This window comes from Mycena indigotica, assembly GCF_014461135.1.
Source record: "Mycena indigotica strain 171206Taipei chromosome Unknown Mind.scaff0001, whole genome shotgun sequence".
Lineage (NCBI taxonomy): Eukaryota > Fungi > Basidiomycota > Agaricomycetes > Agaricales > Mycenaceae > Mycena > Mycena indigotica.
The window spans coordinates 362,035-376,805 of record NW_023503000.1 but is presented as its reverse complement, the minus strand read 5'-3'; the positions used below and the strand labels follow the sequence as shown (position 1 = coordinate 376,805).

The 14,771-nt window shown below is 51.1% G+C and overlaps 3 protein-coding genes across 3 annotated transcripts; 2 read left to right on the top strand and 1 right to left on the bottom strand.

The window, feature by feature from the left end:
* Positions 1 to 7,163: 7,163 nt before the first annotated feature.
* Positions 7,164 to 10,886, top strand: MIND_00004800 (Argonaute-like protein; the record flags this gene model as incomplete). Its single annotated transcript, XM_037357023.1, has 24 exons — positions 7,164 to 7,187; positions 7,236 to 7,466; positions 7,517 to 7,611; positions 7,663 to 7,726; positions 7,771 to 8,268; positions 8,326 to 8,481; positions 8,529 to 8,663; positions 8,712 to 8,737; positions 8,792 to 8,919; positions 8,967 to 9,031; positions 9,091 to 9,206; positions 9,259 to 9,274; positions 9,332 to 9,411; positions 9,459 to 9,572; positions 9,625 to 9,760; positions 9,813 to 9,897; positions 9,951 to 10,061; positions 10,106 to 10,175; positions 10,223 to 10,376; positions 10,423 to 10,434; positions 10,483 to 10,496; positions 10,542 to 10,630; positions 10,678 to 10,835; positions 10,884 to 10,886. 24 exons carry the CDS (start codon positions 7,164 to 7,166, stop codon positions 10,884 to 10,886), a joined length of 2,580 nt encoding a protein of 859 aa, XP_037224933.1.
* Positions 10,887 to 11,210: 324 nt separating this feature from the next.
* On the top strand, positions 11,211 to 12,611 carry MIND_00004700 (uncharacterized protein; the record flags this gene model as incomplete). Its single annotated transcript, XM_037357022.1, has 6 exons — positions 11,211 to 11,251; positions 11,287 to 11,296; positions 11,332 to 11,616; positions 11,673 to 12,111; positions 12,159 to 12,433; positions 12,483 to 12,611. The coding sequence occupies 6 exons, from the start codon at positions 11,211 to 11,213 to the stop codon at positions 12,609 to 12,611; spliced, it is 1,179 nt and encodes a 392-aa protein (XP_037224932.1).
* Positions 12,612 to 13,067: 456 nt separating this feature from the next.
* On the bottom strand, positions 13,068 to 13,580 carry MIND_00004600 (uncharacterized protein; the record flags this gene model as incomplete). Its single annotated transcript, XM_037357021.1, has 3 exons — positions 13,068 to 13,326; positions 13,374 to 13,485; positions 13,538 to 13,580. The coding sequence occupies 3 exons, from the start codon at positions 13,578 to 13,580 to the stop codon at positions 13,068 to 13,070; spliced, it is 414 nt and encodes a 137-aa protein (XP_037224931.1).
* Between the last annotated feature and the right edge of the window lie 1,191 nt (positions 13,581 to 14,771).

Here is a 14,771-nt window from a genome sequence, read left to right as displayed (position 1 = left end):
TGGGGCTCACCTGCACTGCACGGGCGAATGTGGTGGTTGGTTGCAAGAGTGATGGACACGTGACACCAATCATTCCTTCAACAACTATGTCCCTCCGGGCGAGTGCAGGGCCGAAAGCCGTCCAAATTGCAGATCACAGAGGCAGGGGCTCCAATTTATGGTCGCCCTGGCTCTCGAAGGCGCTCTAATCTCAACAAGGCACAAGCAGCTCAACGCGTGCAAGCGGACCATTTAGCAGAAAAACATCGTCAACTAGGTGTGTGGCAAACGAGGGGTGCAATGCCTCTGTCTCACGGTATCTCAGTTGCAACTCGGCGGGAGCGGAGGGCCATTGCTGGACTCCAGCAGCCGTCTGGGATGGATATTGATGACGACTATGACTCGGCCGTCCTGGAGGGCCGCATACCGATGGACATTTCCGCAGAGGGCGAGGTGCCCATGGCCTCGACACCGCTCGAAGTTAGTGAGATATATGCGGCCTATTTGGCAAAGCATGGGTGAGCCTTTTACTGTCTGTCTGCCAGCAAAGCCACTGACTTCTTTCTAGCCTCCGTACTCCAAGAAGAAATCGGCGCGGCCGCAATCAGCTGGTTGTTGACGGCTTTGAGCGGCAAATCGAGGAGATTGCGGATGCCTTCGAGCGCTGGGAACTTTTCGCGAAGAACACGGACCAAATGCAACCTACACATTGCCTGAAGGGGCGGTGGTTCAGGCTGAGCGTACCACCTATGTGGTGGATCTATTTGGTGCGGGTGGCCTGCATTTCAGTCCCTTCCTTCGCTGAATCTGTGTCCCAGAAGAGCATTTTGTCGCGGTACCCCTTTTGCGCGGGCGACAGCACAATTGCACCGACCCTCGTTCGACAGGGATTATTCCCTTGTACCCCATACTCGCTACGGTGGTCTTCACTGCACGGACTCTGAATGCATTCCATTCCCTCCGTATGCGCTGCCCCGGCTTGGAAAGCAGGCCTTTTTACGCGGACTTAACGACATGCACGGCATTGCACCGAGACCATACCTGCAGACGCAGTTCTCCGCTGCATACGACCTGTTCCTCCGAACCAAGGAGATAGTCCGGCTGAGGGTAGCGAGGGATCTGGGTAGGGATGGGCCTAACTGGCGACTGAAGAACGGCTGTCCTTGTTGTCATTATAAAGTGGAGGGCGAGGCCCCGCTTGACCCCCCATTCTTTCTCACAATGGACGGCAACAACTCGCTCAAGAGGGTGCAGAGAAGGGAATACAATGAGGGTCCCAATGGCAGTAAGTTGCCAGGCCCATCTATCGAGGCGATCGACACTCGAAGTTGCTCCACGAGATTACTACCTGCCCGCCAGGGAGGTTAATCGTTTTTCGAAGGAAAGCCTGCAAGAGGTGATCAGCGACTTCCTACCGGATCCCAAGTGGGCTTTGAAGGATAGCGGCTGTGGAGAGGATTGGCACAATATGAAGGAACATGTGGTCAAGCTAGCTCGGGAATCTATCAAGAAACTGGGCTCTTTGCGGTGTTTTGTCGGCACTGCCTGTGCCATTCAATCTGCGATATGATACGAAGCGGCGAGCTGTCCGTTATTTGTGCTCTTCACCACTGGTCCACTAACTCCCTTCAGAGCTAAATACGGCTTAGCAGCAACCTATCATCTACTGTCTATTCTCGGCAAGTTCCGTCTGGGCTATGACATTGGCTGCAAGTTCGAGCAATGGGTCTATACACACCCCCTCTGTGGCCCTGTTGCTCAACTTCATGGGTTTGAGGCGGTTGTTGGGGCATTCCATGGGACAGGGCACAAGCGACTATGTCAATTACTCAAGATGCCCATTTATACCCGTGGGAGACGGTCTTGAGGGCTCAGAAAATGCAGAGAGCATTTTTTTGAAGTCTAATGCTCTAGCGGGGACCACACGTCATGCTTCCTCATTCCATCGTCAACAGGATATTGTGGAATACTTCGCACATGCAGATAACTTCGATGCCTTGGCAAATATCAGTACGTCAGCTAAGTTTTGATTAACAATTCTGACAGTCTGTGTTATAGCATCCCTGATTGATAGCAAGTATCGAGCTGCGCTGTTGATTCTTTCAATGAAAAGCCAACTCCGAGAGGCAATGGAGGTGCTGGGTCTGAATCCTTCAGACCGACATATATTCTCAGAGTGGCTATCGGACGAGACCAGGGCGCTTGAATCCCTGTCAAAGGAGCCACCTGAAGAGACATTGAAGATGGAGCTGTGGAGAAGGTTGGTGGATATGAATGATGCCGAGTGAGTGATTACTGGTTAAGCAAGAATTGAACTAAGGCATTGAAAGCGACAAGGTCAAGGAAATTATGGGTGCTGACATTGTGCTCATGCCGTCCGTCAATGATCCCGACTATGAGGGAGTGATGAAGCGGCTCCGAAGGAACGAAGCCGACCGTCGACGTGCACTAGACCGGCAGGAAAGATGCATCATATCTGTGGAGGATTTAGAGCGGAGGTTGGACATTGGGGCTGGTGAACGATGGATGCCAGGCACCGTGCAGTGGTTGGAGATAGAGGAGCTTGTTCGGGAGCATCAGTACCGAAAGTCTTTGGATAGACTGCAGGCATTAATTGTGTCCCGGATTCTGCAACTATCGAAGGCAAATATGGTGGAGACTGGTAAGTGGTCGGGTGTCAGAAGTCTCCATTAATGACCCTATATCACAGGTTATAAAATGCGTCGGCATATTGCACAGGCAATACAAGCTGGATCGCAGACGCTCGAAGGGCTCTAGAAGCCTACAATTCAGCTGCCCAGGACCTGGGAGACCGGCCAATGCTTACATGGCTGGAAATATTCGACATGGAGATGCTAGATGATTTCGACCTCCTACGGCTTGCACGAGAAGATATTCGTGAGGCACCATGGGCTCAGCCTGGAGCTCGAACGGCAATGGACCTCAACTTTAAACTGGACAGGGCAGAAGAAGAGCGAAGGAGGCTGGACACTGAGATCAAGCGGTTTGTAACCTGGATGAAGGAGGAGAAGGAATTCCTCCGGCACCATGAAAGAACGGCTGAAGAAGGAAGGAAATTTGGCAAGAGCCCTACAGGTTACAAAGTATCGGATGCTACAGGGAAGATTCTATGGCATTCACCAGCAAAGACTGCTCAAGTTGAGTAAACTGCCAGGGTTTACTGGTTCAATTGAGCCCGGGATCGGAGTTTGTCCAATTCGAAGGTCGGTGGTGGAAGAAGATAGTGGTCCAGAGAGGGAGCAGGATATAGACAGGGCATTGGCAGAGTCTGCAAGAGAGGAAAGGGTGACCAATGGAGGTGATGATGGGGATGCAGAGGAAGTTAATGATGAGAGTGATGATGAGGGGGAGGCCACGGACAGATTTGAGGCACTGCTAAGGGTAGCAGAGGATAAAGATGTAGAATAAGTTGTAGAGAGATATTGTCCACTAACATCATGGATAGTAAGCACAAGTGAGATAAGGTCCACTAACTCCCAGCCCCGGGAAGTTAGTGGACATCTGCTCAGTTGTATATTGGGTGATGTCCACTAACTTCCAGCCTCGGGAAGTTAGTGGACATCGACTTAGTTGGGATACTGCATTACGGTAAGACACAGTACCTGCCAATACTTCACCGTAGATACCATATGAAGCATATAAAAGGGTATACTGGCCACACTGACAGTATTGAATAGAGGTGATGTCCACTAACTCCCAGCCTAGGGAAGTTAGTGGACATCTCCTAAGTTGGGATACCACAGTAGGGTGAGGGATGGTACCTGTCAATACTTCACCGTAGATACCGTCTGAAGCATATAAAAGGGTATACTGGCCACAGTGATGATGTTGTATATTGGGTGATGTCCACTAACTCCCAGCCTCGGGAAGTTAGTGGACATCGACTTAGTTGGGATACTGCATTACGGTAAGACACAGTACCTGCCAATACTTCACCGTAGATACCATATGAAGCATATAAAAGGGTATACTGGCCACACTGACAGTATTGAATAGAGGTGATGTCCACTAACTCCCAGCCTAGGGAAGTTAGTGGACATCTCCTAAGTTGGGATACCACAGTAGGGTGAGGGATGGTACCTGTCAATACTTCACCGTAGATACCGTCTGAAGCATATAAGAGGGTATACTGGCCACAGTGATGATGTTGTATATTGGGTGATGTCCACTAACTCCCAGCCTAGGGAAGTTAGTGGACATCTCCTCAGTTGGGATACCACAGTATGGTGAGGGATGATACCTGTCAATACTTCACCGTAGATACCATATGAAGCATATAAGAGGGTATACTGGCCACACTGATGATGTTGTATATTGGTGATGTCCACTAACTCCCAGCCTAGGGAAGTTAGTGGACATCGACTTAGTTGGGATACTGCATTACAGTAAGACACAGTACCTGTCAATACTTCACCGTAGATACCGTCTGAAGCATATAAGAGGGTATACTGGCCACACTAATGATGTTGTATATGGGGTGATGTCCACTAACTTCCAGCCTAGGGAAGTTAGTGGACATCTCCTCAGTTGGGATACCACAGTATGGTGAGGGATGATACCTGTCAATGCTTCACCGTACATGCCATATGAAGCATATAAAAGGGTATACTGGCCACAGTGATGATGTTGTATATTGAGTGATGTCCACTAACTCCCAGCCTAAGGAAGTTAGTGGACATCTCCTCAGTTGGGATACCACAGTATGGTGAGGGATGATACCTGTCAATACTTCACCGTAGATACCATATGAAGCATATAAGAGGGTATACTGGCCACACCTGATGATGTTGTATATTGGTGATGTCCACTAACTCCCAGCCTAGGGAAGTTAGTGGACATCTCCTCAGTTGAGATACCACAGTATGGTGAGGGATGATACCTGTCAATACTTCACCGTAGATACCATATGAAGCATATAAGAGGGTATACTGGCCACACTGATGATGTTGTATATTGGGTGGTGTCCACTAACTTCCAGCCAGGGGAAGTTAGTGGACATCGACTTAGTTGGGATACTGCATTACGGTAAGACACAGTACCTGCCAATACCTTACCGTAGATACCGTCTGAAGCATATAAGAGGGTATATCAGTCACACTGATGATGTTGTATATATTGGGTGATGTCCACTAACTCCCAGCCTAGGGAAGTTAGTGGACATCTCCTCAGTTGGGATACCACAGTATGATGAGGGATGGTACCTGCCAATACTCCACCGTAGATACCGTCTGAAGCATATAAGAGGGTATATCAGTCACACTGATGATGTTGTATATGGGTGATGTCCACTAACTTCCAGCCTAGGGAAGTTAGTGGACATCTACTCAGTTGGGATACTGCAGTACAGTAAGACACAACATACCACATGAACCATGTAGCCCAACTCCCCTCCTACAGATCGTCAGCAGGGTGCACCTAATCTGCCCACTGATCTCCTCTAATTAGAGAGGGAAGAGGGAGGTGTCATAACATAATTCATATATAATATCTGTTACAGCTCATGCACATAATGCTCCTGTTCAGTTAAATGCAAGTGGTTACCCACTTCCTGGGGTTGTAAGTTAGTGGACAAATGTCTCATCACCAAATCAAACTGCCTATATCTCAACAACCATGGCACCTATTGACCTGGCACTTCTACCCATGTGAATTTCAAGGCAAACAGAGCAACTTTCGTTTTTTGATGCGCCATCATGGCGGGACAGTGAGCGGCACAAGCGGGCACATCGAGGTCAGCAATAATCAACCATTTGATGGGATGTGATGCGACTATGGACGACGGTGACCGACGCGTGTCAGACAACGATCACATCCTGTCATCAGTCACGCTCCCCAATGCTCAATGAGCCTACAGTCCACTAACTCACCTCTAAAACACCGTTGTCCACTAACATCTATAAGGAATTCTAAGGAATCATAGGCAATCGCAATAAACCCCTCTAGTTAGAGGCTAGACCCCCCCCCCCCCTTCCCTCTCTAATTAGAGGAGATCAGTGGGCAGATTAGGTGAGCACAGCACAAACTTCCAGACGAATTGTATCGTACTTGTAAGTTGTCAGGAGTCAGGACGGTTTGTTGACTAGCATGCTCAGTATCTTGCTGTTGTGAAGCTTTTCCCAGGTGAAGCATAGCACAACCTTCAAGATGAATTGTATCGTACTTGTCAGGACGGTTTGTTGACTAGCATGTGACCGTGTCACCGTGATTCCTCCTGACTCAGCGTCTTGCTCAAGTCTTGCTTTGTATCTTCAATTGCAATGCCGCAAGCTTCTTTTCCCTACACAAACGCTCTTCCTCCAACTCCAATCTGCAACCCTCTGCAACCGGACTACATATACGATAGAGCACTGTGCACACACTGACACCGGTGACAGCTCGTGCCAGTGGTCGTCATCCAGTGTAGGTTTCCCGGATCCGCAGCCTCGATTTCTACATCATCTGTCCAGGCCAAGTTCCACGAACATCACTGTAGCTTCATGGACAGTTCGACAGACCTCGTGTTGTTCTCCGCAGTACAAAAACTTTGGCTCCAGTCCTCGCGCCGTGCTAAAAGTCGATGGAAGTAACCCCACCGCCACCGGAAATCCCACGAGAATTGCCTCTGTAAGGAAGCGCTTTGACAAACGTGAGGACAATGTTCGAATTCGGGGTCGCGATTCAAGATCACAGCCGACAAGAGGGCGGAGACAGTGCGGGGGGGCTGGTTGGGGCGAGGCTGGGAGTGGAAAACTCTTTGTTCCGCGTCGCAACGAGGCACGCATGGAGGTTCTTTAGACGCCGAGATGACCGCATACATTTGGAGGTGGGTTGTGACGAGTGACGAGTGACACTCGTGTTTGTTTCCGGACAACCACTACAGACAACAACCACAGCGCGTGTTTTCTCACCAAATCGATTCAAGTGACATGCCGCCCCGCGCTACTGGGCAATGGGCAGGAGGCCGCGGTCGCGGTCGCGGTGGTGGTGGGGGGAGGAGGCAGGGGTGGTGGCGCGGCGGCCCCACTGCAGCAACCAGGCTTGTTTCCCTTTCAATGGTCTCCTTTATATTCTCATTTTATGCGTAGCTGCCCATCTTACTACTGTTGGTGTTCGCCGCAGTGGGTACGGCACCGCTGGGCGCCCGTTGGAGGTCATAATCAATGCTCTTCCCGCCACAATCCCCGATGGAAACATTTATCATTACGATGGTACGCTTTCTCTTCACTGAAAACTTACATCCCGCTAACAATCCCTAGTCGGTGCGTACTTTGAGCTGTGCGGCACCCTTTGTACTTTCTGACTACTCGTTTTTACGCGCAGCCATCACACCAGACAATCTTCCGACCACCTTGAACACAAAGCTAATCCGACACCTACAGGACGCAGTTGCGCGTGGTATCTTTGCTGAAGCTCGTGCCGTTTACGATGGCAAGAAAAACCTCTACTCCTCGGTTAAACTCAACTTGGGACCGACGGATACAGCGACAGTACGATCTGCTTTCTCCGCATACCGTCCTTTGACTCAATATGCTACCAGTTCGATGTCCCCGCGCCAGATCGTCCTGCTCGAGGAGATCGTCCCCCAAGGCTATATGCAATCAAGATCGCACTGGTCAATACGATCGGGACGGAGTAGGCTTTCTGTTCGTTTGTAATGTCGCACCTTACTGACGCGATTCGTAGATTGCTTCATCGCTTTGTCGAGGGGAAACAATCGGAGGACGATAGAATCAAGACTGCGCTACAAGTACAACACGATTGATAACCCGGGCGAAGCTAATTCTCTTGTAGGCACTCAACATCGTCATCAAGATGGCACCGTCCCTCTTGTACCCAACCAAGGGACGCTCGTTCTTTACTTCCGCGGGGGCCAGACCCATTGGCGCAGGTCTTGTCTTGTGGCGAGGCTACTTTCAGTCGTTTCGACCTACACTAGGCAAGATGCTCGTCAACGTCGATATCTCAACGGGTGTCATGTACCGCGACGGCCCCTTGATTAACCTATGCCTTGAAAACATAGGACAGAGTGACCCTGGTCGGCTTAACGCTGCTATGCCAGATCGCATCCGTCTGAAGCTCCAACGCTTCCTGGTCGGTGTTCGAGTTGCAGTAAAGCCTGCCGATGGTGCAGGAGAAGAACGCGTTTACTCGATCAAGAGACTCAGTCGGCGGGGAGCAAACGAAGAGTCGTTCAGCACACGTGACGGAAAGACACTCACCGTCGCCAACTACTATCGCCAGATGGCCAATAATCGCCCGCTCGAGCGCCCGGCGCTGCTTTGTGTTGAGGTAAGCCGTTTGATCGTGTGTCCTGTGCATGTCATTGATATTATTCCGAATCGCTAGGTTGGCCAAGGCGCTCTCATTCCACTGGAGCGCTGCAGAGTGCTGCCCGGACAGCTGTTCAAGAAAGAGTTCCCGGACGAGAAGCGCACAGATATGGTGGAGTTTTCGACCCAGAAGCCCAAGGAGCGCTTCACCAGCATCCGCAACAGTCTCCAAGTGAGTAGCATCGTCATTATTTGCCATATCGCCTAAGGTTGCTGCAGGTGTTGCAATATGGACAATCTGACTACGTCCGCAAGTTTGGCGTCACCATCGGCACCGAGCTGATTAAATCGACTGCCCGGATCATCCAAGCTCCCAGGCTCAAGTATGGGGGAGCCGGCGGTGGTACGACTGTTGTGAGTTTCTAAAACTATGCCTCCACTATTGTTTTCAAGATATTGTAGGATGTGCGAGGAGGTACATGGAACATGTGCGTCTTTTCGTTTTCCTCAGTCCATGCCATGCTGACGGTCGTATATTACAGGGCAGATAAGAAATTCCATCGGCCAGCCGAAATTTCGTATTGGGTGCTCGTGACCCTTGACCCGCGTTTCCCCGAGCCCGCTCTGCAGCAAGTTGCCACTGACCTTGTCAGAGGTTGCCGCGCAACAGGTATGTTTACGTCCAAACTCATTTCCGGTGTTGTTCATCGTTGTCAGGCATGACTGTGAGGGACCCCAATCCCATCGTCCGTCGGATTAATCCTCAGGAAAACATTATGAATGTGAGGCTACAAAATTCTGTTGCGCTTTATACTCTTATTAAGATATTTTTCACTTGTAGGCATTGACAGCGGCCGGCGGCGACTGTGCGAATGCCCCAAACAAGGGACCACCAGTCTTGTTTGTGATTATCCTACCGGACCTGGGCAATGCGGACTTGTACAACATTGTCAAACAGTAGGTCTCAATGCTTCGTGCTGGTTCTGGTACTCATTGCTGTCCTTCCTAGTTGGGGTGATGTCCGCGTATGTGCTGCTTACCTCCAAAGTCACCGCCGAACTGATCAGACATGGTGATTTCAGCAAGGCGTTGCAACACAATGCCTCAAGTCCAAGAAGTGCAGCCGCGCAAATGCGCAGTACTGGGCAAATGTTGCATTGAAGTGGGTTCTGTGTTCTTGTTGACTGACCTGTCTCACCTATCCATTAGAATCAACGTTAAACGCGGCGGTATCAACGTCATTACTGACCCCAGCCAGGTTGCGACTCTGGGCGACCCGCGCCAGCCGACAGTGATCATTGGTGCTGACGTTATGCATCCGCCGTATGTCGACTGCTCCTTTGCATTCAATGTGCTCTGAGACGCACTTCGTTAGACCTGGCGCTCTCGACCGACCGTCCTTCGCGGCGGTTGTCTCTAGCGTGGATACAAACTCCGCAAAATACGTAGCCACAATGGGCATCCAACCGGGACGGCAAGAGCTTATACAGTCACTCGGAAGTATGACGAAAGTGCGCAATTTTCCTTACTAATTCCAGTTTCCTTGGATAAACCGATGATTAGGAGATGCTCGAGAGCTACATGGGCTACCGGACGGCCGTCGAGAAGGCTCTTTCGGCAGCCCCACAGCGACTTATCTTCTACCGCGGTCTGTGCTCCGAGTCGTTCTCCCCCTCTTTCGTAGCTGATTGAGATGAAAAGATGGTGTGTCTGAAGGCCAGTTCGCCCAAGTTCTTGCTGAAGGTTGGTTTGCTGCTGCAACTTTATCTTCTTATGCTTATCCTCCTCACACAGAACTGCCGTTGATCAGGGGTACGACTTCTACATGCCAGTGCCGCTCACTGAACGCTATTCAGCTGCCTGCGCCGAACTTAAAATCAATCCCAAGATCACTTTGATTATTGTTGGGAAGCGGCACCACTTCCGGTACGTGCTCGCTCCTGGTAATGCTGTTCTATTCATTGTCGCTGCAGCTTTTTACCCGCGAGAGACAATGATGCGGACCGCAGCGGGAACTGTCCAGCCGGGACGGTCGTGGACCGTGATATTGGCCATCCGCTGGAGCTGGACTTCTACCTGCAGAGCCATGCGGGATTGCTGGGGACTAGTAGGCCTTCCCATTATTCAGTATGCTTGCTTTTTCTACCCCATTCTCTGCGCTGATTGCAACCAGGTGCTTCACGATGTCAGTTCTTTTTCGTCTTCGCTTCGAGCTGACTGACGGGTCGGCCAGGAAAACAACTTTTCGTGGGTCAATGCTGTTTTCTTTCCTCTCAATCTAATGGTGTCTAGGCCTGACGCTCTTCAATCGCTTTCATTCGCGCTCTGCCATGTTTACGCGCGCGCCACGCGCTCGGTCTCTATCCCAGCACCCGTTTATTGTCCGTTTACTCAACCTTGCCCTGTCTTGCCCTCATAATCTCCACAGACGCCGACATCGTCTGCTCGCGTGCGAAACACCGCTTCAACCCTCTTGCGGGAAGTGAGACCCACACGGCGACGACCGACCCCGAGCAGGCGTATCAGGCGCTCGAAGCCGAGTTTCAGCAGATTCACCCCAGGCAGAAGAACTTGATGTATTTCTCGGTGGGTTTGCGCTCACTTGTGTGGATGATGCTGATACTGTTTGGTTAGTGAGGTGAACTGTGTTGCGCTGCCATCGTCCTGCTGTCTTGAAATGAACCTGCTGTTATGCTTACAACTTGTATCATTTTGCTATCGTGCTTATGTCGAATTGAAAAATGCTCTCAAGTGTGCGAAATGCAAGAAAAACATTTGTTTGAATCACATTTTTATTCTGCGGGTAAGGTATGCCACTGCTGCTAAGGTGCGAGACGCTCGCGAGAGCAGCCGCCATGTCTCCAGCAAAGCCTTTCCCCTGGGATATTAGGAGTCGAGGGTTCTTCCGTGACCGTGACTTGACCGTGACTGAATTTGTCATCCGCTATCTTTCCCTCTCCCATGTCGTCGACTTCAAAACCAGGCGTCATGCGGTTCTTAAGGTGACTAACCACTCCCAACTAATACTCCCGTGCAGCTCTTATCATGTTTCTAAAGGGTTTCTGCCACGGCCGTGGGATAGGCCAAACGGCGAAAGACAATCATGGCCTCTCCTTCCAAACTCTTCCAACCTACGCGAATTGGGGACATCGAGCTCTCCAATCGAGTCGTTTTTGCTCCGGCGACAAGACTGCGGGCGGATTCCGACCATGTTGTTCTCCCTCACGTTGCGGAATACTACGAGCAGCGGGCGAGCGTGGCGGGGACTCTCCTCATTTCAGAGGCGACGTTTATTGCTGCGCGAGCGGGTGGACATAGGAATGCACCAGGGATATGGTCGGAAGAGCAGATTGCGGCTTGGAAAAAGGTGTTGTTGTGGCTGTCTTTTTTTCCTCCGCCTTGAAGCTAACGACAACAAACAAGGTTACCGCCAGAATCCACGCAAAAGGCTCTTTCATCTACCTCCAACTCTGGGCTGTCGGTCGTGATGCCGATCCTGCCGTTCTAGCTGAAGAAGGCGGCTTTCCTTACGTTTCTGCCTCGAATATCCGCCATAAGGACCGAAATCAAGTGCCGCGGCCACTCAGGGTCGAAGAACTCCAAGAATACCTCCGGCTGTATGCTGTGGCTGCTTCAAATGCAGTAGAAAAAGCTGGCTTTGACGGTGTCGAAATCCACGCCGCCAACGGATACCTCCTCGACCAATTCCTTCATGAAAGCACTAACGACCGCGTTGACGAATATGGTGGAGAATTGGTGCAGAACAGAGCAAGGTTTCCGTTGGAGGTTGTGGATGCAGTCGTGAACGCAGTAGGACAGCGCAAAACTGGCTTTCGCATCAGTCCTTGGGGCACATATAACGGTATGCGCTAACTATCGCTTCCTTTGTACCGCTTACCAAGTTCTCAGACATGACCAACGACAATCCAAAACCGACATACACCTACCTCGTCGCTGAACTCGGCCGTCGCTTTCCTGAGCTTGCCTATCTCCACATTGTCGAACCGCGCGTGGACGGCAGCAGAACGCTCGACTTCGTCAAGGAGGGCCATTCCAACGACTTTCTCCGTGCCATCTGGGGAGACCGGCCGCTCATCAGTGCCGGAGGCTACACCCGCGAAAGCGCAATGGAGGCTGCCGAGAAGGGGGACTTGGTTGCATTCGCGAGGCTCTTCATCGCCAATGTGGGTTCTTCATTCTATCCTGTTATTGCCTGGGTCGACCAATTCATAGCCCGATTTGCCTTGGCGGTTGATGCACGACTTTCCTTTGACTTTGGGGAATCGAGCGTTTTATTACGCTCCTGGGAGCAGCGATCCGACAGGGTACACAGATTACTCGTCCTACACCTCAAAAGCATAGCTACAATTTAATAAACACATCGACGGAAAGATATGGCATTGCGCAGCGTTTCCATTGACCAGGGAGCATGATCAGACGAGAGCTAGCGAGCATTCCGCTCGCTCTAGAGATTCTCGACGATGATTTAAATGAGTTGAGCAGGACGTACTATTAGCGTGACATAGCAAGATATATGATTTACAGTCAACCTTCACCTCTACTTACGACGGCCTTCCGCCTTCCGCCCTTCAAGTTCGAGAGCCATGCGGGGTAACCCGACCGTCCGAGTCTTCCCTTGCCCTTACCGTGACACCTGACCTGGACACGACTCAGTCCAACCGCCCAGAGAGGTGCACAACGGCCAGCGGTACCAAAACCTGGCCGATTATCTGGACAATGCCAGCTGACAGTTTGGCCACCGTTCCGCGACACGGTTCTAGGCAAGTAAATGTGCTAAGTGTTTTCTATGGTTGATGGCTACTTTGTACAAGTATCCTTCAAGCTTGCCGAACTCTCACCGTGAACCTCTGAGTCATCCTTGGCCTCGGCGTTGCCTTTGCTTCCCTCCTCAGGCTGCCAGCCATTGTGTTCAACCATAGCGCCATCGCACTCGATGTCGGTTAGCATGCGCTCTAGAGCTTGCATGATACCCCCCTCGCTGATGTACATGCCGTTGAGGCGACAGAAAGCTGCTCCCAACTCGATGACTTTATCGAGACTGGTCAGCAATCCTGTTCTGGTCGATGTTAGAGCGGTTCTGTGCGGGCGAATGGAGTGACACACTGTTCTGCCTGGGCACGACGTGGATCATCCTTAGAGGGAACACGCCTGTCGAAACTGAGGAGCCTCCACTCCCAGCGCTCCATCAGCTCCTCTCGGTCCAATGCGTCCAGTGCTATGGTGATTAGATAAGTGGAATTCAAGTCGAAGCGAGGAGCGAATCTCACGCATATCGCCGTCATAGATTACTATAATCGTGTAGGACGGCATCTGAACTGGTGGGTGACTTGCAGGCAACCCTTGCTGACACCATTAAATAGAGTCTCCATCTGTGGACACAGCCTGCGTGGGTATGGGAAGCTAGATGACAAGACTCGGATCGCACAGGTTGTCTAAAGAACCTCGATTTAAGTTCCCATAACCCGGCCTGAGTTATAGTGACTGCAACACAGTGTATCGGGCGATTGTCATCGTGCAATTATGGGTCGTGCTTCCCATGCTTCACGGTGCACGCAGCACGGTGCACACACGTTAACGTTGCGAAGCCTGCCTGCAGTCGTCAGAACAGTATTTACACGCGTTGGTAGGTCTACAAACCAAACCCAAGTTACCCAAAGATGGAGGCCCAACTAAACGAAGCCCAATACAAGCAAGAGCCCATCTACGTGCAGCTTGACGCCCTGAACCAGGCCCTACAAGCATTTGGCCTCAGGCTCGAGCTGAAAGAAGAACGTGAGTAATCCTCCAAAGTGTCCTCTATCTGTCTGACCACCACCGTATCACAGCACTGAACCGTGAAGATGTCTGGCGTGGCATGCTTGGCATCTACAATGGCTTCAACTTCAGAGTGCCCGAGGAAGACGAGCGCAGGGTGGAAGCAAAAAGGTGCGTGCCTGCATGGCCATCACAGCCTTGAAGTGTCTCAACTTCCACCAGGAAAGGCCTCTTGAGCCTGAGGGAGACAATCAAAGCCGGAACGGCGTATTGCCGCGAGCGGGGCCTGCGTGTAACGGTGGCTGGTGTACTTCAGGCGTACTTGTATAGTCTAACCCGCGTCGAGTTTGGCGACAGCCCTCCACCAAGGTGTGATTATGAAGATGGCGGCAGCGACTGCAATGACTGCGACGATGACAGTAGCGATGATGAAGAAGCCAGCGGAGAAGATGGAGAGGGGAAGGGAGATGACGATGATGATGAAGAGGTACAGGCTAATAATGAAGAGAGTGGGGAAGAGAGCGAGGAGGAAGAGGACAGTGATCTGGATTGACAAGGGTGAGGGTGAATGGTAGCTAAACCAGAAATGTCAGAGAATTTGACGAAGGGATTTGAGAATTTGACGAAGGGATTTGAGGTTGGTGGATAATGTGGAAAGGCGTGGCTGCGGTGGATATGGCAATCAGCTCGGGACTCTTTATTGAAGCCGAAGAATATAAACATTTCGCTCTGCTTATCTCGAGTAAC